Genomic DNA, 24657 nt, shown 5'->3' on the forward strand with positions numbered 1-24657 from the left:
CAATGAGACGGAGAGAATATTAAGATTTGTTGAACTTATAACAGTAAGATCGTGTAAGTGCGAATTCCCATTTAATAATATTCATCTATGCCATATATTTGTTTTGGGGTTTGAATTTTGAGTTGGGATTTGAATAGTAAAAAATTTGGAATTTGAATGGTTGTATGATGTGATATAAATAGGTGTTGATGTTATGTTTTGAATGGAAAATTAATTTTTAGTATAATATAAAAAATAAAAAATAGGTGTTTGATTTAATATTTTTGAGGGAGGAGGAATGGAATAAATAGTAGATTTAAAATCCAATCTCCCAAACAAACACACAAAACAAAAAAAATTCTAAATATTTTTAAGATCCTATTATGCATTCTTTCATTTGTTCTTATTTCTTTTGAACTTTAACTATAATTTTTTATTTGAATATTATGAGTTTCTTTAATTTGAAATTAAATGTTGAGTTTAAGTATTTGTTTAAATAGTGTTGTAATATAATATTTTTATTGAAAAATCATAGGATGTGAATAATAGTAAGTTAAATGATTATATATGAAATTGTAATCAAACAAATTCTATGAGTTTGTTCTTTTAATTAATTGTGGATAGGTGGGTGTATTTGTAACCCACACACTTATGACTTACCCACACAAGTGACACATCCCATTTCCTATTTTAATTTTTTTTTTCATAAATGTATTATTTCAATTAGAAAAATTTTCCATAAAATATCGGGTCTAATTCTTTGAGTATAATTTTGGAAATTTTGGTTTAGATTTTGTATTTAAATAATACTTCTTCCGTCTCATAACTATGTATCTGTTTGCTTTTTGTACGGAGTTTTAGAAATATTAGTATTATATTGGGATGTAATAGGAATAAAGTATAAATGACTAAAACAACTTTATTAGTATTGTGTGATATAAAGGTAATGACATTTTTATAATTGTTAGTTGTAAGAGTATTTGTAATATTAGGTAGATAGTACAGTTACTAAAAAAATGAAATGGATACTTTGTTACGGGACATATTAAAATGAAAAAATAAAAACTTTGTTATGGGACGAATGAAGTATTATATGTGATATTTTATAAAACAAAAAAACAAATAAATAGTAAAATTTAAAAAAAATTGAATAAAGAAACTTTTTATTTCATAAATTATACTGTATTTAGAAAAACAATTTAATCTTATACCAACACAATTATCACCTACCAAATCAATATACATTAAAAATCTCGAAAACTCAAATCAAACCTACTAAGATCATCTCCAACTCTTACTCCACTCCATTTTTGGAGTGGAGTTTTTGTGGTATTTTTTATATTTTTGGTATTTTTTTGATGTATTGTATAATTTTAATTTTTTAGTAGATGATATATAATTTTATATTTTAAAAATTTGTATGTGATTTTATTTTTTTTGAAAAATAATGTATAATTTTATTTTTTAAAAGTGATATAATTTTAGTTTTGGAAAGTAATATATAATTTTATTTTTTTAAAAAAATAATGTATAATTTTAGTTTTTTAATTGATATATAATTTTACTGTTTGATATATAATTTTTATTTTTTTAAAAATAATGTTTAATTTTATTTGTAATAGTTATTAATTATAAATGTTAATTTTTATATATGTAATTTTTAAATAAAATATAAATTATATGTGTATGGATCTAATGTAAAAATAAATTAAAATTGAGGTGTAATTTATAAATATGAAAAGTTATATAAATTAATATAAAAGAGGAATATATAGAGAATATACTTTTTAGAATAAAAATTGAAGTTTATGGTTAAAGTAAAATTACTGTAGATCAACTGCATTTTTACTGTAGCAACTGCAAAAATGGGATAGAAGGTACACACGAATTCAAATTCATTTTAAAATTCAAATCTAATTAAGATTAATTTTTTCCAAATCCACCCAAAAAAATAAAAACACACTTTGACTAAATAGTCAAAATTTAAATAATTATAATAATAAATATAGTGTCAATTGATAACTAAGGGTGTGTTTGTTTGGGGGATTGGATTGGATTTACACTATTCATTTAATTTTTTCCCCAAAAAACATCAAATCAAACACCTATTTTTATTTTTTATATTATACTAAAAATTAATTTTATATTCAAAACATCACATCAACACCTATTTATATCACATCATACAACTATTCAAATTTAAAATTTTTACTATTCAAATCCCAACTCAAAATCCAAACTCCCAAACAAGTACACCCTAGGGAGATCCTAAAGTGTTGGCTGTTTTTTTTTTTTTTTTTTTGTTTTTAAGTGAAGATTATAACCTCTATTATAATATTATTATGATTTCATCTACTTCTTAAAAAAAAAAAAAAACTTTAATCATTGTTGAATTTCATCATTGTAAAATAAAACTATGTAATTTGTTATTGGCATTGTAGGTAAAATGTAGGGTGTGTATGACTTTTCTTATGCTCTGATCAAAAATAAATTATAGGTTTTACAAATATATAATTAAAATATATTTTTTTAATAATATTACTGATGGCGTTGATTAGACAATAGGTTGAACATGACCGTTTAGATAATGTCAATTTGAGAAAAGAAGATGAAAGACGGTCTATCTGAAAATTCGAAAAGCAACAAGGACTGAAAGAAGGTGAAAGATATACGAGAAAAGGTGAGACAGGTTTGACCAAATTGCCGAGGACAATGCGATAGGGTGTAAGGTAAAGTAGTGTAGACTATTAGAATAAATAAATATATATATGATTAGAAATTACAATTTAATTTTAAAATTAAATAGGATAATTATGAAGAAAAAAAAAATATAAATTAAAAGTTAAAATTTAACTTTAAAATTTAATAATAATAAATAATATTTAAAATATAAACCCTCTGTTGACTAGGGTCCTTAGCAGTTGTTCACCCTGCTCCTGCTATAAGCCGTCCCTGGTAAAATGAAATATATTGAAATTACGAATGATTGGTTTAATTAGAATTTTAAAAAAAGTTTTCATCGAGAATTTAAACGAGAGTTGATTGTCTATCGATAATATCGTACAAGACAATGAAGTATATAAAAAAAAACAAAGAAAAAAAAAAGTGATGAGGTGGGGTGGGGGCATGGACAATGATTTCAAGATTCATATCATTTGTTCGAAGAAAAATAATATAGAACAAGTCGATAACATATTTTTCGTTTTCATTTTAATTACAAGGTCGACTATAGTAATGAGGTGAACAAATGTTTGGTAGTATACAAGTATCTAACTAGAAGAGGAAATATCGTTAAATGTATTTGATGAAGATCTTACCGTGTTCGTTTGTTCAAAAAGTCATTCAAAACTATATCATCCCTTTTACAAGAATCGTATGACTTGTAAAAAATGAAAAAACAAGAACATATGTTCGACGAGGAAAAGGAAATTAAAAAGTATGAATGCAATAAAGATGAACAACCAATTGAGAGTTTTGAATTAGAATTCAAAATTAGAAACAAAATTGTATATGCAATATGAATGTTAAAAATGCAAAATCTTTATGGACACAAATTAAATCAAGGGTTGTTTTGGCGGGTTCGTATAAAAGACCGTTTAAGCATAAGACACCACAAACAATTGTATATAATGTCGAAAAATAATACTCCCTCCGTCCCATAAATAAATATCCATTTGCTTTTTGCAGGTAGTTTTAGAAATATTAGTATTATATTTGGATGTAGTAGAAATGACTAAAAAATAACTTTATTAGTATGTGTGATATAAAAATAATGATATTTATGTTATATATTATAAGTTGTAAGGGTATTTGTAATGTTAGGTAGATAGTACAGTTACTAAAAAAAGAAATGGATACTTTGTTATGAGACGGACTTAAATGGAAAAATGAATAATTTGTTAGAGAACGAAGAGAGTATAAAAAACTATACAGATTCGCAAAAATATTACATCAATAAAACTAAAACCTAGAGATTTTGACACCCTATGGAGATTTTAGTACATTTTATGTATGAAGTTTTGTTTGAAGAGATTGTAACTTAAGTGGTTGAACTATTTTTTCCGAAGATTAATAGTAAGAGTCAAAGAGGTGTATTTCTTTTAATCTTATATATTTTTATCATATGAACTATATGTTATTTGAAACAAATATTTTTTTTTTCATTTTCCAAAATATATGATATATTTTTATCCACTCATAATATATATATTTTTTGATTTTGGGTTGTTCAATTACAAAATAATAATTATTTTTTTATTAACTATAAACTTCTTTTTTATACAAATATTCTTACGTAACTATCAATCAGTTATTTTTATATAAAAAAAATAAAAGTAAAATTATTTTTATATTACTTTCAACTATTTTTTATAATTAAAATATTATTATTTCTTAAATTTTGCATCAAAAATAAATATATCAGTTAAAATAGACCGAGGGGCTATCAAATTTATTTACATAAAAAAAATTAAATTTCCAAATTAAATCAACTTGAAAAGAAAGTGCATTTTGAACAGTATAATTTTTGTTTATTTAGTAAAATAATTTTAAAAATATTTTTTATTTGAGATATAAAAAAATTGTATATAAGTAATATAAAAAATAAATACATCTGTAATATATTAGCTTTTTTTTTTTTTTTTTTTGAGAAATGTGTTTTTAGAGAATTGTATACTATATATATTTTTTTAAAACACTAATAAGGGTTTGTTCTTTTTAATTTTTTTTGACACATTTTTTCAAAATTACTACTCCCTCCATCCCAACTTTTGTGTCCCCTTTATCGTAGACACGAGAATTTACGATAAGTATAATTAGTAAATAATTAAGAATGTACTAGTTGAAATAATTACCGTATAATAAAAATAATTTTAGATTAAAATTAATAGAACTAATTACTCTAATTAAAATTTTAAAAATTATAAATTAAAAATTTAATATGCAATTAAAGTGTATAAATCTTTTCCAAAAAGAAAAGTGACGGAAAAAGTTGGATATGCGGAAATGAAAAGTTGGACACGGTAAGTGGAATGGAGGGAGTAATATATTATACATATTCATTATTTTTACATTCTCTGAACAATTTTCTATACCCCATATAAAAAATATTTCTTCAAATTATTTTACGAAACAAACACACCCTTAATAATTTACAAATAAAATGTTATGATATGATTAATCACATTAAAGAGTTCATTTGGAGTTTGATTTTTCATTTTTATTTGGTAACGGTTTGAATATAATGTTTTATAAAAAAACATAATTTATTTTTATTAAAAACATAAAATAAAAGATTTAAATCAAACTTTAAATTAGTAGAACATTTTTTTTTCTTTTAATATAATAGTATTTTGTTCATTTTAATTATTTTATTAATTACATATTACCATTTTGTGTAAAATATATAAGTGATTAGGCCATCTCCTACTAAGGATGGAAATAGGCCACCTTGTCTGTCAGGGGCCTAGGACTTGTACAAAGTCTGGTCTGATCTGATCTATTTATAAAAAATGCCAGGTTCAAATTTTCATTAAAGCTTTTTTATTTAAATAGAATAGGCTTATGTTAAAAAAAAAAAACATTTTTATCAAACAGGCCGGCCTGTTTAATAATAATATTATTATTATTATAAAAAAATATTTTCTCTTTATTATTAATTAAGAATAGTTTTATATCTAATAATAATATATAAAAATATTATAATATTTTTTAAAAAAAATTAATTATAAATTTATTATAAAAAAAACAAAAACAAAAAAAAAAACAATTTTTATGCTAATTTAAAATTTCAATATATGAACGATTGTTGCACACATATTGCTTCCCACTGTAATTTTTTTGTTTTATTTACCCTAATTGAAATAGTCTCAATTCTTGTGCTTGGTGGAGCTATGTTATTAATTTCTAAATATTTTGTAGAATTTTTCAAAATTACTTTTTAGTTAATTGTTGTGTGTCTTTTTTTGTGATAATAATCAACTCAATGAAAATAAATTGATGTAAAATACATATTTTTTTAATGTCATTATTCAGTGATTTCTATTAGCTTTCGTTTGGTGTATACACACTTGCAATTCTAAATAATGATTTTTATTTATTTTTTATGAATTGTAATATATATATATATATTTTTTGCAAACTATTACTATAATATATTTTACTTTATAGGACAAACTAAAATTATTATTTTTGTCATTGAAAAAATATAATTTTAATTTTTTTTTATATATATAATGTAAATAATTGTATCTTTTTTATTTTTTTTGTTATAATATTAAATTTACAAAAATATAATAAAAAATTATTATTTAGCCTTTTAAATAGGCTCGTAGGCCAGACCAAGCTTTCAAAAAGGTCAGGTTTATGCTTTTAAATTTCTTTTTTTTTCAGGCTTTAGGCCAGGTTTAGGCTTTAAATTTTTATTTTTTTTTCAGGCTTTAGGCCAGGCTCAGGCTATATATTTTTCAAACAGGCCAAGCCTTTTGGCCTATTTCCATCCCTATCTTTAACCCATCAACTCCAATTATCAATAATTTTACTCCAACTATAACTCTATTTTTCACTATTATTCTTCAAATATTCAATATTTTTATAATTTAAAATAAAATTTTAAAAATTAAAAAAAAGTAAAAATAAAAAATAAAACAATGCCAAAATTTGGCATTGCATCAGTTGGATTTGGAGATGCACTTATAAAAAGATAGTACTCCCTCTATTTCGGAATTATAGTCTTAATTGTATTGGATACGAGATTTAAGGAATATTTGTATTATATTGATAGTGGGTAAAAAGTATAGGTAAAAAACATTTTTGCCTTTGTGAGTGTATTAGTATAAAAGGTAGTGACAATTGTGTAATAATAATGAAAGAGTAAGGGTAATTTTATAGTGATATGGTTATTTATGGAAATAAGACTATTGTTTTGAGACAGACAAAAACAATAAATAAGACTATTGTATTAAGCCGGAAAAAGTATTATATTTAAGACTATCTCAAATATAGTTTTTGTAATGGCTCGTTGTTATCCAATTGTTGTATACTTTTTGGCATATTTTTAATATGAACGTAACTTTTATTTGTTAATTTTTATTACTTATAGGGTAAATTAAAAAGTATAATGCACCCTATTCGATCTAATGTATGGATTATTAGTTAGTTAAAATATGTAAGATAATTTTGATAATTTTATTTTTTGTATTTTATATATAAATTAATTGTATATATAATGATATATTTGTAATTTATATTAAAACTAAGGATATTATAATGGTAATAAATGATTACTATAATAGAAATGTATAATAAAAAAATGATAAAAATAATACTATTAAGTTGAGATAAAAGAAATGTTCTATCCATCCGCAAAAATGAGTACATTTAAAGTTGACATGAAGATTAAAAAAAAATATTTTATTGAAAAAATTAAAAAAAGTAAAAAATAATTAAGATATTTTTGAAAATATAGTTAATAATTAAATGAAATAAAGAGGGGGAATATAATAACAGCAGTGACAATTATGATAAATAAATGTCGAGTGAAACATAATAGTTAAATATTAAATATTTGACTTTGTAAAAAAACAAAAAATGTAAATAAATTTGGCGATGCAAAAAATACTAATTTTTAAGGCTGCATGATAGATCATGCAATGATCTGGTTAGTATGGTACTCCTGGTCCTCTGTCACATGAGTGATCAATGTATATATATATATATATATTCATTCGCTCCTTAATAATTTATTTATTTTTTTTTATTTTGTTCTGTCTCATGACAAAATATTTTTTTTTTTTTTTAGTAATTGTACTATCTGCCTAATATTACAAATACTCTTCTAATTTACAATATATTACACAAATGTCATTACATTTATATCATACAATACTAATATGGTTAATTTAGTCTTTTTACCTTTATTTCTACTTTATCATAATATAATACTAATATTTCTAAAACTCCTTACAAAAAGCAAATTGATATATAGATATGAGACATAGGGACTAGGGAGTATATTTTAACTATGTTGTGATAGCATATATTGAATTATAATATAATATATACTGTAGTACAAAGATGTTGAAGTATATATGGATATACTCTCTCCGTCCCATAAATAAATATCCATTTGCTTTTTGCACGTAGTTTTAGAAATATTAGTATTATATTGGGATATAGTAGGAATAAAATAGAAATGACTAAAATAACCTTATTAATATGTGTGATATAAAAGTAATGATATTTGTGTAATATATTGTAAATTGTAAGGATATTTGTAATGTTAGTTAGATAGTACCGTTACTAAAAAATGAAATAGATATTTTGTTATGATACGGATTAAAATGAAAAAATGGATACTTTGTTATGAGACGGAGAGAGTATATTGGTTACTCCTATAGCATATATTGATTCGGCATGCCGATTATATAAATTTTTAATAATAAAAAAATATTTTTTTTTTACCAAAAAACTCACCCAAATTCCAAAAATATTTTGTTACATAAAAAAAAAAAAAAAAAAAAAAAAAAAAAAAAGTACAGAACAAAGGTTCTACTTTGAACGCCACCATAATAATGCAGTGCAGTGGTATGTACTGCACAGTCACACAGTGTGATGCAATAATAATACCTGTTTTCTTACACTGCGCACCCCGGCGCACGTTAGTCCCAGCCCATTCCCTTGCCATTTAATTTATCGCCCCCCACCACCGTCACTTTCTCGCCTCCCCTTCCCTCCCCCCTCACCCCACCCCCCCTCTCTCTAGGGTTTAATTTTGGTCCGAGTTGCCAGACCAGACTCTCAATTCCTCCCCTCCTTCCACCATGGGTTCGCTGCCTGATCCAGGCGAGGTGACTAATCCGCCGTCGCCGCCGCCGCCGCCGAGCTTCGACGATTTCCAGCGCCAGACATCTCTGATGACGAGCTGTACTCTGCTCTGGAAGGAATTGTCCGATCATTTCTCCTCTCTGGAGCAGGACCTCATCAGGAAATCGGATGCGCTCAAGGCCAAATTCCAGGCTCTGAACAGCGAGACTCAGCTCTCTCTCAAGGCTCTCGACACTCGCGAGTCATCCATTTCTAAATCTATGTCAATTGCTTTCGAAGCGCTGGAGAGGACGACCAAGAGGTCCATGTCCGAGAGCCAAACTGAGGAGCCGGAGGTCGATGATTCTGAAGGATTGTTGATGAAATTGAAGAGTTTCTGCCATAAAATGGCTGCGAAGAAGTTCTGGATCTTCGTTACCTCTCGGAAGAAGGAACTGGAGCTGTTCAGATCGGAACTGCCCAAGGCTTTGGCTGAGTGCATCGATCCTCCGCGATTCGTTTTGGAAGCAATTTCCGAGGTTTTTCCTCTTAGCAGTGCTAGCAACAGTTACGATTTGGGTTGGGCTTGCGTGTTGTTGTTGGAGTCCCTGATTCCGGTCATGGTGGATCCCGTACTGGGGAAGGAGAGGATGCTGGTGACTCCGACCATTAAGGTGAAGGCTGAGGAGATTGCTGAAACGTGGAAGAAGAGCCTGGAGGAGAGGGGAGGAATTGAGAATGTAAAAACGCCTGATGTCCATACTTTCCTGCAGCATTTGGTGACTTTTGGAATTGTAAAGGACGACGATGTGGATTTGTATAGGAAGCTTGTTGTAGCCTCAGCGTGGAGGAAGCAAATGCCGAAGCTTGCTGTTTCACTTGGCCTAGGCGATACCATGCCCGGTAAAGTTATTTCTTGGCTTCGGTTCTGGAAAATTGCTCTTGCCAATTTCTTGATTGTTTGCCCTAATTTCTTGCATTTGATGATGTTTCTATGGTAATTGGCTTTTGAGGTATGGCGAATAATAATTTTTACAGTAGATTGATTTTGGAATGAATGATCACATCACACTTCTTTGGCTGCGTCGAGAAACAAAACATTGATAATGATGATTTTACAGATTTAGATTACTTTCCTGCATCTTATGTGTAATTTGTGGTCTCCTAAGGTTTAGTAACTTAACATTATCTGAAATTTGTGAACAACAGTTTATAATGAGGTTCACAAACTAGTTCTAGATAAGCATTTTTCTGAAGATCAGTAGGCTGCAACTTAGTGAGTTGCATTGTAGGAGCTTCCAAGATGAGGATTAGAGTTGACCCTTCAGTTTATGTCCAGAGTTGATTAATCTTTAGTGACCAGCATGGGAAACAATTGTGATAATTCGGGATTCGAGGGCTCTCATTTCTTTTCTTTGATTGGTCAGCAGAACTATTTGCTAATTTCTCCACGACTTGCGTAATTAGGAATTTTTTACACTTTCTCTTTTCTGCAGGAAATCTGATGACTAGTAATTGTGACGACACTAGGTGTATTTCATTTAATGTTTGGTTTTTCTTAAAGCCCTTGTGCAATTTATTATGGCATCTTATTTTTTTAATATTATTTAACGGTATGATTCTTTAGAAGCTCTAGATGGACATGGTTAAATTCGACAACAAGAGAGATGTTGTGTTAAGTTTAATGCTAGGTTTATCCTCATTTATCGGAAGGTTATAGCTGTGCGACCATAATTTTCTAATGTCTTCGGATGCATGCTCTTCTGATTCAATGTAGTCCTATCTTTCATGTATATGTTCTCTAGTGTCTTTGTCTTATCTTTCCGTCTTAGTTGTTTTATAGTATACGATCTTTGTGCCAATAATGTAATACCTAATACATCAGTTCGCAAGATTGTCTCAGTACTTCGATGCCTTCTGGTGCAGATATGATTGAGGAATTAATTGGAAGAGGACAACAGGTTGATGCTGTACATTTTACGTATGAAGTTGGCCTCACCGACCGATTCCCGCCTGTCCCACTGCTGAAAGCCTTTCTCAAGGATGCAAAAAAAGCCGCCACTTCGATTTTGGAGGATCCCAACAATTCAGGCCGTGCTGCAGTGAGTTTTTGAACTCTATATTGGTGATGCATATCATTTATGCTAAGGTTGCATATACTTAGGGTGTGTTTGGTTTGTCTGTCTTTTATGCTTAAGCAATGAATTATACTATATTTTGTGAGGAAACATAATACATTTTATAGAGAATCGTGAGATTTCGAAGTAAAAAAAAAAAAAATAAATTCCGACCCTTAATCTTTGCAGTATAGTAGCATGTTTATGTTTGACAAAATTGTTTATAACTCCCTTGTGGTTTCGAAATTCAGCATAAATTTTACTTTACTTTGAAATTTGTATAATGTCTCCTTGTACGTTCTAAAACGTTGCATGAAACCCTTATGTGGTTTCGAAACTCTGCGTAATCCCCTACTTTACTTTAAAAATTGCATTTCGCCTTCTTATACTTTAAAAAGTGTTGCATGAAACCCGCAATGCAAAAATATAGATAGGAAATCTTCTCATCACACAAAGGAGGTTTTATGGCGGTGGGTTTCATGCTATGTTTTTTAAAGTAAAGGGGCGCTATGCAATTTTTAAACTACAGGTAGATTTTACGCTGAATTTCGAAATTACGAGGGAGTTATGAGCAATTTTACCGTTTATGTTTTAAGGTATTTTGGCACCCTCGAAGTCGAGGGGGGTATTCACTCTTCTTGAGTTTCTGTGCTTACTTTCTATCCCATCTCTTAAACATTTACAGAATTAAATCATTCCATGTGATTGCTTTTCCTGAAAAATGGACCCCCCCACCCCCCACCCCACCCCCAATCTACTGACCCCTTTCGGTTGGGAGACCCACGTAGTTGATGGAATTTCGATGTTTTCTTCTTGCCCGCATTACCAAAATGGCTGACTATGCACTTCGTAATTGTTCATTAACTTTTGCTTATTCCAAATGTCTTGATCAGCACATGGCGGCCAAGAAGGAGCAATCAGCAATCCGCGCAGTTCTCAAGTGCATCGAAGAGTACAAGCTCGAGGCCGAATTCCCCCCGGACAACCTCAAGAAACGCCTTGACCAATTAGAGAAGGCCAAGATTGAGAAGAAGAAACCGGCGAGCCCGGCCGCAAAAAGAACACGCGCCAACAACGGCGGCCCCATGCCCCCGGCCAAGGCCGGCCGTTCGACCAACGCCTACGTCTCGTCCTTCCCGTCGCCCCCCACCTACATGAGATCCCCCCAGTACCCCCCCACCCCTGTCCCCGCATACCCTGCAGTCCCAGCTGTGTACGGCCATGGCAGCCGGAGCCCCCCCTTCGCCTACTCCCCCGAGGCCCCCCCTCCCCCGCCCCCCATGGTCGGGTCCTACCCTGTGTCTCCGGTCAGCTTCCCCGCCCCCTACGGAGGGTACAGCAATGGAATGGCGCCGGCTTACCAGCAAGCTTACTACTGATAGAGACGGGATGACAATGGGTCGATTGCTTCGAAGGTAACTCTACTTACTGATTACGGTAAAATGTGGTTTCTGGGTCTGTAATATTCGACGTTGTACTAACCTTTTAACGGTAGCGGTTTTACGCCCCCCGCCAACCCCGAACCCCCCCCCCCCCCCCCACTTGTGTGTTAATCCTTATACTCTTTAATTACTACTACGACTACTGCTACGAGTACCTTGACATGGGCAGGCTGTATTTTTCGTTTTCTGATTGTTGAAAGACTTGTAGTAGAGGAGTGTGTATTAGGTGGTTGTGAAAAGCTATTTTAAGAGTGGTGATCGATGGCTAGATAGATAGAGATATAAGGAAAGGGCTACTAATTAAGTAAAAGAAACATTATTGGGTATGGGCATCATCTACATTTTAAGTATTTAGCATTTTGATCATCTTCATCATTATAATCATCAATTTGGGTGGGGATTTAGGTTTGTGTCATGAAATATTTGTGCTCAATTTGGATGTTGGATTTAAATTAGAATGGTTACTATTCAGAAATTCGAGTTACAAATACTGTTTTTCAGGATTTGATTTGTTTTGTTTTGTGTTTTTATTGGGTAAATTGCATAGTATTTGTTTGTGTTTTATTTATTACGTAAAATTTATGGGTTAAATTAAAATATGCAAAAAAAAAAAAAAAAAAAACATATTTTTTATTTAAAGTTAATTTTTAGTTATAAACATTCATTTAATTATTTAAGTTTTATACAAAGTAAAATGGTTGATTCATTATTTAGCTATGTTTTAATTAAAAAAAAGTTCCATTATTGAAAGAATTACTATTTTCTATTTTGGTCGATTTCAAAACAAAATTATCATTTTTTAATTGTACTATCTATATAATATAATAAATACCATAATATATTGCACAAATTTCATACTAATTGGGTATTTTTGTCTTTATACTACAACTTAATATAATACTAATATTAGAATGTCATGTGTTTGTAAGATTATAGTATGAGCTTACTATATTCAAACAACACAAAGATTGTGTTAAATTTTAAATTTAATATTGTAGTTGTGTCGTTATCATTTTTATTTGTATAAAATTTACATATTTATTATACTCCCTCCGTCTAAGTTAAAAGTATACATTTATTTTTGGAGCGGAGATTAATGAATAATAGTATTTTAATTATACTGTGCAGGTAAAAGTAGTGAAATGACATTTTTGCCTTTTACTTTTTTGGTATAAAAGTAATGATGTGATGTAAAGTAGGGGTATCTGTGAAAAAATGGGGTATTTAATGAAATGGTTACTTTGTAATTAGACGTCCCAAAATAGAAATATGTATATTTTTTAACTGGACTGAGGGAGTATATGTTAATTTACTTGTTCAAATTATTTAATATATTTATAATTTAACAAAAAAAATATATATATTTTTTAATTATTTAAAATAGTAAAAAAGAATAAAATAATTGTAAGATACAATTGCACCATTATTAATTATGTATGTAATTTAGTTATAAATAAATTATTACAAAGAATACAAGCCTCTACCTCAACAACAATAAAGCCGCTGCGTTCTATTCATTCTTCTTTCATTTCTTCTTCTTCTTTCCTTTCTTCTTCACCCCGCCGATGAATTATGTCTCCTCAAACAATAAGAGTAGACGGTGAAGACAGACTGCTATTCCGGCGAACTACTCTTCAATGAAATTCCGCACTGCAAAATCAAAACCCCTTTCAATCCATCGGCATGGCGTTTTCTTTGCTCAGAAGGACCGTTTTCTTCACTTCAATCACAAATCCGCTTCTATCGTCGCGACTACTCTGTAAGTTTTCTTCTTCAAAGGCTTCGACATCTATCGAACAGGGTAGGGAGCAGCGTTCTGTCGGCAATAGGCTTCACTTATCGCCATTAATTACGGATCTCCCAAAGTGTGATTTAATTGATTGCAAAATTGAATTAGTTGATTATGAGACTTGGCGCGTCTCGTCGGCATTAGCTGATGCTTGGAGAGGCAGAAACGAGGATAAATCATTGAAAACGAGTTCATCGTTGAATCACGGCTGCAGTGATAAAAGTTTTGTTAATTCGGGTGCTGATTTTGATTTTGATTCCATTGAGGATATGCGAATTCGTGGAAATTTGTTTTACAAGCTTGATAAGGATTCCAAAGAGTATGAAGAATACAAGTTTGATTTCCATGGGAAGAAATCCTCAAGAAATGAAAGAGTTCCGAAACAAAGTACAGCAAAATCTACAGAACTTTCGAAAGAAAGTACAGCAAAATCGAAGGTAATGGATGAGATATCGTCAAAGAAGGATCATACTACAGCAATCAAGAGAAGTAAAATGGAGTCATTGCCAATTGATAGGGATAACAAATGGAATTCTCAAATACACGAAGAGGAGGATTCTTGTGTTGAAAAGAAGCAAAGAGTTCCGACGTTTAATCAACTAACAGCACCCTACCACGAACCGTTTTGTTTGGATATTCACATAACAAAGGGCTCGGTGCGAGCCAGCATAATCCATCGTGCAACGAGCAAAGTTGTGGCTGTGGCGCATTCAATTTCCAAGGACATGAAATTCGACATGAGTTCTTGCAAGAATAGGAGCGCTTGCGTCGCAGTCGGGGAAGTTTTGGCTCGGAGAGCCTTGGAAGATGACATCCACAATGCCGTGTACACGCCACGAAGAGGGGAGAAATTGGAGGGCAAGCTGCAAGTTGTTCTTAAGTCGATTATTGATGGAGGGATTTGTGTTAAGGTGAAACTTAAGCAAATTAAATTGCGAAAAGCTAAGGGCCTTACCCGAAGGCGATCTGGAGATTGAATTATTGGTATAATAAATGATCTTGAGGTAAACAGTGGCAATCGACTGCAATCTGTTTTGGAAGCAATTTTTAAGGTTTTTCTGTTTAGAATGGCTAGCAACCATTACAATTTGGGTTGACCTTAAGGAGAAGATGCCGGTGATTCTTACCATTAAGGTAAATGCCTAGGCAGTAAGATGCTTGGTAAAGTTAATTTTGTCTTTCGGTTCTGGAATATTGCACTTGATTTTCTTCTCGTTTGTACTAATTTGTTGCCATTGTTGATATTTTTACTGTAACTGGTTTTTAAGTTCAGCAACTAATGGTGACTGTATATAATTTGGAATTGTCACTTTACATAAGCTCATGAGAACATTTCAACACTTTTTCTTGATGAGTCGAAGAGCGAAAATGATTTTGATGATTTTAGGACTTTGTAATGCCTTCCTGGATCTTATTGTTATATTGTGATCTCATATGGTTCAGTAACTTATATAATCTGTATTTCGTTTTACTGTCTTGTGTGCAAGTTATTATTGCGGCATCTTATTTTTGAATATTGTTTATCGGCACGATCATTTGGAAGCTGTAGGCTGTAATGGTTAAAACTTAAAAACCGGGAGATATCTATTGTATAGGTTCATGCTTGGATTGTGTAATTTCTAACTATAGGAAGTTTCTACCTTTGCTCATCTTGAATTTTTGTCTTGCTTGGATGCATGTTCTTTTGATTTAATTCACATCTACGGATTGTATTTTGAATTCAATGACAGATTATATTGTTGCATTTGGTAGATTCATTTATATGTTTTCTATTGTCCTATGTCAGCACTTTCGGTCGTTTGTTGTTCTATAGTATATGATCTTCATGCCAACAATGGCCGTCATTGGTTATGGTGATGATCGGGGCTAATCGGCACCATTGTTGTTGAAACAACATAATATATGCTGTCTGTGTTGTACTGTAATAACATATAATATGTACTGAAATCAATTGTGATGCGTTGTGTGGACTAATATAAATTTGATATCATCTGTTTATTTGTTATGTGCTATTACAATATATTGATTCAGACATATTCTAAACACATGGACAGTTTTTTCTTCACAGAATATCTTAGGACCTGAATGGCTCTTGTGCAAGACATCAATGATTGAAAGCTTTTCTTGTAAAGGATGCAAAAGATTGCTGCCATTTTGAACTTTGGAGGATCCCTACATATAGGCCAAGGTTCTGTGCGGTGAGTATTTAGTTTCAGTATTCCTCAGACAAAATACCATTTACTTTAATGTTGTGTGTATTAAGGTATCTGCACAGTATGTTTAGGTTTTAACATTTGACAACCTTGAAGTTGATGGGGTATCCGCCAGGGGATTCTCAGCCCAACATACATAATAGGGGAAGGTTCAGTACCGTGGCATCCATAAAATACAAAAACAATACAAGTCTTTTATTAAGGCCATCTCCAATCCAGCGCCATTAATGGCGCTGGGTTGCCAGATTTGGCTTCGTGCGCTATCTTTTGGTGTTGCTACAATGCAACGCCAATTTTGGTGGTGTTGCTCCTTTTTTTTTAAATTTTTTTTTTATATTTAAATTTATTTTTTATTTTTCTAAATTTAAAAAGAAATATTTTAAATTATAAAAATAAAAAGTTTAAAATAATAGGAAAAATTGAATATTTGAATAATAATAGTGAAAAATAGATTTATGGTTGGATTAAAATTACGGTAGCAACTGCATATTTAGAATTAAACATGGATAAATGGAGTTGATGGATTAGAGATGGCCTAAAAACATCATGTGTTGTTTGTAACAATGACATGTACTGTTTGTTTATAATTATACGTGTGTTGTATAAGTGTATATCATGTGTTGAAATGAACTACTGCATGTGTTGTACGAGATTATACGATGTATTGTTAATTCATGTGTTGTGTTTGTATTATATAAATATAAATGATGTCTTGTCACTAACATTACCGTGTGTTGTTTGTCAACTATCTGTGTATGTTGTGCTTGTATTATATTAATATAAACGATGTGTTGTTACTAACATTAACTTGTGCTATTTGCTAGCTATGTGTGTGCTGTTCAGCACAGTGCTGAGCACTGTAGCTGCCGTCTACATAATATATATGGATATACATATATAATTTTCTTAAATTTAGGATATCTCAAAAAATTTCTAATGTATTGCTATATTACTATGTATAATTTATAAAATCATTATATAAAAAGATATAGTAAAAATTAAAGAAAAAATCTATTGAAATTATATTGCATGAAATTTTTTTTTAAAGTTTCTTGGATTGTGTTTCTAAGATACATTTGTATATGGGTGTCAAAATTAAATTCGACCTGAAAAATCAAGCTTGTTCGATTTGAAAATTTTTAAATTTGGCTTTGGGTGTTTTGGGTTTCAAAAGATCGGGTCAATCCGAGCTCGAAACAAAAAAAAAAATCGTATGTGTTTAGGTCTAGGATTTTGGGTTAAATTTTGAGTTTAGGTCGGATTTCGGTTGACAGATCTTTTATTATACCCAAAGCTTAATCCGACATGGACACAATTCGGAAATATGAATTAGCACCCCTACGAATGGATGGCATATGGATCCGTAGGGTGTGTTTGTTTGGGGGATTGAATTGGATTTACACTATTCATCTAATTTTTTTCTCCAAAAACATCAAATCAAACACCTATTTCTTATTTTTTATATTATACTAAAAATCAATTTTACATTCAAAACATCACGTCAACCCCTATTTATATCACATCATACAACTATTCAAATTCAAAATTTTTACTATTCAAATTCCAACTCAAAATCCAAACCCCCAAACAAACACACCCTAATGTGATTGTGCATGGTAGGAAGCTCTTTTCCTATTACGGAATGGAAAAAGAATTGTAATTTACCCCCGGTCCTATGTAACATGAGTGTATTACCGTAGACACGAGAATTTAGGTAAAATATAATTAGTAAGTAATTAAGAAGTATATTAGTAAAAATAATAATTATTTAGTAAAAATAATTATAGATTAAGATTAATATAAGTAAATAGTTTATTTAAAATTAAATTATAAAATTTAAAATTTAAAATGCGATTAAAGTGTATAATTATATTTTCAAAAATAGAAAGGACAAGTTACGTGAGACGGAAGAAAATAGAAAATAGAGACAAATTATGTGGGACGGGGGGACTATATAATTATATACTCTTGGTGTTCATTTTTAAAATAAATACTCTCAGTCTTCAATCAAAAGGTCTGGTGAAATTTTGAAATAAATTAAAAAATAATAATATTTTATTAATTATTAAAAATATGTGAAATTTTTTGATATTTTTGTTTTTTTTAAAATGATATATTTATAATTTAAATAAAAATTAAAAATAGCTTGATATTAGTGTACTCTTTTCGTCCCATTGAAAGATTGTCACTTTCTATTTTTGTCCGTCCCAAACCAGATTATAATTTCCTAATCTAATAACTGTAATGTCGACCTAACATAATAAATACTCTTCAACTTACACTATATTACACAAATATCATTACTTTTATATTACCCAATACTAATTGTTGATGTAATTTTTCAACAAAAATAAAGTAAAATTCAAAGATATAGAAAATATCCTTAAACTTGATTAATTAGTGCCTGAGATTAGGAATCTCTAAACACTGTATGGTACAGAAAATAAACTGGAAAATAAAAAACTGAAATTTAAAGTGGTGATCCTCAAATCTGACTTTGCTTTGTTGAAGTTGATTGAAGATGCCTTGCCAAATGATGATCCAAATCCTTAAATATTCTTTGAAGAAAACGTTCAGAACCGTCGCACTGTTTCACCAACCGTTCCCACCAGTTACAGAACTCAGAACTGCCTCTTTCATTGACACATGTCTTTAACCGCCTCGCCAACCGCATAACCCAACGACCGACCAACCGACCAATCTAGATACATAATTGGTCGCCAGATCAAAAGACTCACTGGTCGCCCCATCAAACGACCACTATTTGGTCTCTTCAATCGTCTGACCTATCAACAGACCTTTCTTCGCCCGACTTCCTTTTTCGACCGACCCCCATAGCAGCCAACCTTTGTATCAACCGACCCATTTATCCGACTGCGGATAATCCGACCTGCTTGCCCGACCGCGGACCATCTGACTTGCTTATCTGATTGAGAACCAACCGACTGAGAACCCACCGACGGACTCTGGATACCTTATTATTATTATTATTATTATTATTATTATTATTATTATTATTATTATTATTATTATTTTTTGTGCGTAACAACATGCCTCCTCCTCAAGACTCCTAAGCATCATTTCTTATGATGTTTTAGGAGTTAGTAGGTTAGCATCCGAGGCTACGTCAGCCTCAGATCCGACCTCCATCCTTTGAGGCTACGTTGGACCCGACCTCCATTTATCGCGGACTGGTGCTGGCCTGGACGTTGGTCGATCTTGCACTACCATTGTATTCAGACTCCCGTCCGACTTATTCCTCCTTTCGGCCACTGTTGTTCTGTCATTCTTTTGCTCGCCTGAAAAGTTATGGTCGGCGACCTGACCCGTGTCCGTCCATTCGGCGGGGTCCTCCTGACCTGTATCCGTCCATTCGGCGGGGTCCTCCTGACCTGTATCCGTCCATTCGGCGGGGTCCTCCTGACCTGTATCCGTCCAGGTTACGTAGTCCTCCCGATTTTTGTCCGTCCAGTCGACGTGGTCTTCCCGATCTGTATTCGTCCAGTCGGCGTGGTCCTCCCGACCTTTGTCCATCCAGTCGATGTGGTTGTCCCGACTACGGTCCGTCCATTCGGTGTGGTCCTCCCGACCATGGTCCGTCCAGTCGGTGTGGTCTTTTCGACTATGGTCCGTCCAGGCGTTGTGATCCTGCCGACCTGTCTCCGTCCATTCGGTCGTCCCTGGTCGGGCCTGTCCTCCTGTTTGGTCCTGTCTCCAGTCTGTCTGACTGGGTATATGCTCAGGAATGGCGTTGTCCGTTTGGGGGCATGACATTTCTGGCGGTGCAGGAACCGAATTCAACATGAATTTTGATTGCTCCATCAAGTTTTGCATTGCGTCATGTATTGCCTGCAGATTTGCTATCTGCTGGTCGTACATTTGCCGAAAACCTGCTGTCAATTCGGCCCGTAGTTGGGAAGCTTCTTCTGCCGTGATAAAGCCAACGGCTGTACTGTGGAATTGAAAATTTGCCATATGGATCAGCAATTTTCTCCCACTGTGGTCGCTAATTTGTTGATGTAATTTTTCAACAAAAATAAAGTAAAATTCAAAGATATAGAAAATATCCTTAAACTTGATTAATTAGTGCCTGAGATTAGGAATCTCTAAACACTGTATGGTACAGAAAATAAACTGAAAAATAAAAAAATGAAATTTAAAGTGGTGATCCTCAAATCTGACTTTGCTTTGTTGAAGTTGATTGAAGATGCCTTGCCAAATGATGATCCAAATCCTTAAATATTCTTTGAAGAAAACGTTCAGAACCGTCGCACTGTTTCACCAACCGTTCCCACCACTTACAGAACTCAGAACTGCCTCTTTCATTGACACATGTCTTTAACCGCCTCGCCAACCGCATAACCCAACGACCGACCAACCGACCAATCTAGATACATAATTGGTCGCCAGATCAAAAGACTCACTGGTCGCCCCATCAAACGACCACTATTTGGTCTCTTCAATCGTCTGACCTATCAACAGACCTTTCTTCGCCCGACTTCCTTTTTCGACCAACCCCCATAGCAGCCAACCTTTGTATCAACCGACCCATTTATCCGACTGCGGATAATCCGACCTGCTTGCCCGACCGCGGACCATCTGACTTGCTTATCTGATTGAGAACCAACCGACTGAGAACCCACCGACGGACTCTGGATACCTTATTATTATTATTATTATTATTATTATTATTATTATTTTTTGTGCGTAACACTAATATAATATTTTTATCATTTTCACTATAACCTATTATAATATCAATATTAAAAAATTCACGTGTAAAAAATAAATAATAACCTTTCTACTGTAAGAAGTATAATAATTATTTTTTTTAAATAAAAAAAATTGAATGAAACAAATAAAAATATAAAAAAAAATATTTTGAATTAAAAAAATACTTATTATGTAAAATTTAAAAAATAATAAAATTTTAATTGTAATAGATAATTATAAAAATAAAAATATACTTCGTCTGTCTGTCGGCGCCTCTAAGACTCACGTATCTTTATAATTTTTTTTTTTTAATTCAAATCTTTGAGCCGAGTCGGATAATATATATTTTGTGAATATCTATACTCTCTCTGTCAGGATTAAACTAAAAATAAAGGTAAAATGACTAAATTAATTCTATTAATATTGTATGATATAAATATAATGATATTTGTGTAATATATTATTTTTTCTGTTCAGATAGAAAGTATATATATTTCTATTTTGAAATGTCCAATTTCAAAGTAAATATTTTATTAAATACCTTACTTTTACCCTTACTTTATATCACATTATTACTTTTACACAAAAAAAAAACCAAAGGCAAAAATGTCATTACATTACTTTTAACTACTCTTTATAATTAAAATACTATTATTTCTTAAACACTGCACCAAAAGTAAACATTTATTTTGTGTGTGGACAATTATAAGAATATTTGTAATATTAATTAGCCAATCCTATTATAAAAAAAAAAATAAATATTTGAAAAATTGATAAATTGTTAAAGAAAGAAATAGGAATAAATTGTAGGAATAATAATATTTTTGAAAATTTTGAATATCCAAAAGTTGTGTAAACAAAATCGAAGTAGGATATAAGATATATTTGCAAACGGTGGTACCTTCCTTTCTCTTTCTTTCTTTCTTTCTTTCTACCATGAAATGGATGAGGCAATAATACACAAAATCAAAATCGAAATTGAAAATGTATAACATAATGAATCAATCGTTGGCGGTGGCCAGCTGGAGCGAGAGAAGTTCCTCCTCGGGAATAATTTTGATGTGGCAGTCGGATTTGGGGTAGGAGGAGCAGAGCAGAGCGTATCCTCTTTCCACCACGTCGTCGCTGAGCATTCCCTCGCTCTGGTCGACGGCGCCGGCGACGAGCCGGGCGGGGCAGGTCATGCACACGCCCATCTTGCAGTCGTGCGGCACATCCAGCCCGATCTCCACAGCCTTCGATAGGATCGTCTCATCCTCCTCCACTTCCACCTCCGTCGTCTTCCCCGACGCCTCCTCGATCACCACCTTATAGGCGGCGGCGACGGCGGACGAGCGCTTGCTTTTCCGGCGGAGGGGGAGAGTCGGTGGGGATTTGGGGATGAGATAATTAGGGTTTTTGGGAGGGAGGAGGAGAAGAGGGGATAATTGGAGGAGAGGTGTCGCCATTTTGGGGTGGGGCGGAGTGTGTGTGGTCGTAAGTGACTGAGGAGGATAAATAAAATGCTTATTATTTTTAGAGCAAAAAAATATTTTTGTTCTATTTTTTTTATTTATATTATTCTTATTCGAATAAAAATTTATTAATTTTGACCTATTGAAATTTTTTTATTTAAATTTTTTTAATTCAAATAAAAATTTATTAATTGTTCTTATGGTTTTGTTCTATCTCGTGGATACAGTTACGTTGCTGCTCTTATTCTTAGTACAGTAATATTTTAAGCAATCATAAATATACTCTCTCTGTTTCGAAACTAAATATTTATTTGCTTTTTACAAGTAATTTTAGAAATATTAGTATTATATTGGGATATAGTAAAAATAAAGTAGAAATAACTAAAATAACTTTATTAGTACGTGTGATATAAAAGTAACGACGTTTATGTAATATATTGTAAGTTGTAAGGGTATTTGTAATGTTAAGTAGATTACTAAAAAAAATGAATACTTTGTTATGGAACGGACTAAAACGAAAAAATGGATTGGAGTATTAACTATTGTTTTTACATTTTTTTTAATCAAATTATTTGATATATGTTTATAATTTAATAAAAATATTTTTTTATAATTATTTAACAATATTAAATATAATTTATTTTAATATTTTAATATATAATTGTAAAAAAAATAAAAAATAATAGTATATTAATTTATATTTTTAATAGTCATAATTAAATATACTTTTAATAATTTACATTAAAATTGTTTTGAAGAGAGAAAATTTGTAATCGATGGCCGGCGGAAATGGAGAGAGAGTTTTGAAGAGATGGAAATGCACTACGGCGGTGATGCATATTTTATATTCCCTGTCGTTTTTGTAATAAATTAAGAAATTATATTATTTACATTAATATTATAAAATACTAATAAAATAATTTTTGTTATTTTCTGTTGATTTATCATGATATTTCGATCCGTAAGTCACAAAAAGTCGTGTATCTGAATTAGACTAGTTCTACAAATGAACAAGGATTCCAAAAAAGAATGTGTACGTTGACATAAGTAGTCTATTTAGTATTGGATAACCTGACATCGGCTCATTCACGGGAGTTGGTCTAGCGTTGACTGAACTCCAGGTATTACATTTGTAATACGTTTGGATAAAATAATTAATATTCAAATATTAACATGTAAAAAGTAAATAAGTAGATTTATTGTGGACGGAGATAGTATTTTATTAGTTAGTACAAGTGTGCACAAATTTTTGATATTTTTTGTTAGTGAAAGTATGCAAGAGATTTTCATATTTTTTGCTATTTGACTTTATATAGAAAGTAATTGTATGCTTAATGGTATGCTTGTAATTTAAATAAAAATTAGAAGTATTTTGATATTAGTATATAATTACTTTTACTAAAAAAATTGATACTTTGAGTAAAACCGAACGGAAATAGTAAAAATATATTTTAAATTGAGACAAAAAATAATTAATAATATATAGCGGGTTGATTCGGGTTTAGCTCTTGTTTCGAATCAAATTTATTTAAAAAGAATTTTAATTTTCATAGTAGTATTTTATAATAAAGAATACCATCTTCGTTTATTTTGAAAATATATTTATTTGTGAATAGTTAAAAATAGTTTAATACTCTCTACGTCAGCCTGGTTCACATTTATTTTTTTTTGCGTTATTGTACTTAATATTAAAAATATTTATAAACTTTTTGTACAAATATATGAAAATACTTTTTAATTTATTTTTTTTAATTTGTACTATGTTTTGATATAATAATTAATATTTTTCGACGGCTTATCGGAACGAGCCAGTAAAAAATCGGGTGAGTCCTCCGTTTCCCTCCAAAAAGGATCCGGAACCGTGTTCACAATAGTAAAAAATCACAAAATAGATAAAAAGAGACAATGATAAAAGGAGAAGAAAACAAGAAAAGTTGAGGAATGTGACAAGAAATTAAAAGAAACTAAAAGAAAAATAAAAGCATGAAGGAAAGTAAATTGAAGAAAAAATAAATAAATTGCATAAAAATTAAAATTACGAAAAAAAAAAAAAAAGAAAATGTGTAAAGAAGTCCGGAGCTTTGAGGTAGTCTCCTTAATTCAATTTATACTACTTACAGCCTACCAAATCTAGATTTAGCTAAGATT

At 31.1% G+C, this 24657-nt stretch overlaps 3 protein-coding genes across 6 annotated transcripts; 2 read left to right on the plus strand and 1 right to left on the minus strand.

The window, feature by feature from the left end:
• The first annotated feature begins 8709 nt into the window (after positions 1-8709).
• LOC127266515 (FRIGIDA-like protein 4a) lies at positions 8710-12550 on the plus strand. The gene is made up of 3 exons (XM_051296773.1): positions 8710-9684; positions 10708-10883; positions 11792-12550. The coding sequence occupies exons 1-3, from the start codon at positions 8799-8801 to the stop codon at positions 12275-12277; spliced, it is 1548 nt and encodes a 515-aa protein (XP_051152730.1). The 5' UTR covers positions 8710-8798; the 3' UTR covers positions 12278-12550.
• A 1289-nt stretch (positions 12551-13839) lies between these two features.
• On the plus strand, positions 13840-17142 carry LOC127266622 (uncharacterized). 4 transcript variants are annotated; one of them, XM_051296941.1, is made up of 3 exons: positions 13840-15263; positions 16198-16327; positions 16414-17140. In XM_051296941.1, exon 1 carries the CDS (start codon positions 14024-14026, stop codon positions 15104-15106), a length of 1083 nt encoding a protein of 360 aa, XP_051152898.1. In that variant the 5' UTR covers positions 13840-14023; the 3' UTR covers positions 15107-15263; positions 16198-16327; positions 16414-17140. The 4 variants fall into 4 exon arrangements, with proteins under 4 accessions (XP_051152898.1, XP_051152897.1, XP_051152896.1 ...); XM_051296940.1 differs by having other exon boundaries at positions 16405-17139; XM_051296939.1 differs by having other exon boundaries at positions 16184-17142.
• A 4761-nt stretch (positions 17143-21903) lies between these two features.
• On the minus strand, positions 21904-22542 carry LOC127266538 (ferredoxin C 1, chloroplastic). The gene has a single exon (XM_051296806.1). The coding sequence runs from the start codon at positions 22501-22503 to the stop codon at positions 22057-22059; it is 447 nt and encodes a 148-aa protein (XP_051152763.1). The 5' UTR covers positions 22504-22542; the 3' UTR covers positions 21904-22056.
• Positions 22543-24657: the final 2115 nt, after the last annotated feature.

The sequence above is a fragment of the Andrographis paniculata genome, unplaced genomic scaffold (assembly GCF_009805555.1).
Source record: "Andrographis paniculata isolate CXL003 unplaced genomic scaffold, ASM980555v1 Contig76END, whole genome shotgun sequence".
In the NCBI taxonomy this organism is placed as follows: Eukaryota; Viridiplantae; Streptophyta; class Magnoliopsida; order Lamiales; family Acanthaceae; genus Andrographis; species Andrographis paniculata.

Bases quoted from the DNA above. Each gene is read 5' to 3' on its own strand.
- LOC127266515 (XM_051296773.1), top strand. From the start codon at position 8,799: ATGGGTTCGCTGCCTGATCCAGGCGAGGTGACTAATCCGCCGTCGCCG. The intron at 9,685-10,707 runs GTAAAGTTATTT...CTTCTGGTGCAG, and splicing joins CCTAGGCGATACCATGCCCG to ATATGATTGAGGAATTAATT. The intron at 10,884-11,791 runs GTGAGTTTTTGA...TGTCTTGATCAG, and splicing joins ACAATTCAGGCCGTGCTGCA to CACATGGCGGCCAAGAAGGA.
- LOC127266622 (XM_051296939.1), top strand. From the start codon at position 14,024: ATGGCGTTTTCTTTGCTCAGAAGGACCGTTTTCTTCACTTCAATCACA.
- LOC127266538 (XM_051296806.1), bottom strand. From the start codon at position 22,503: ATGGCGACACCTCTCCTCCAATTATCCCCTCTTCTCCTCCTCCCTCCC.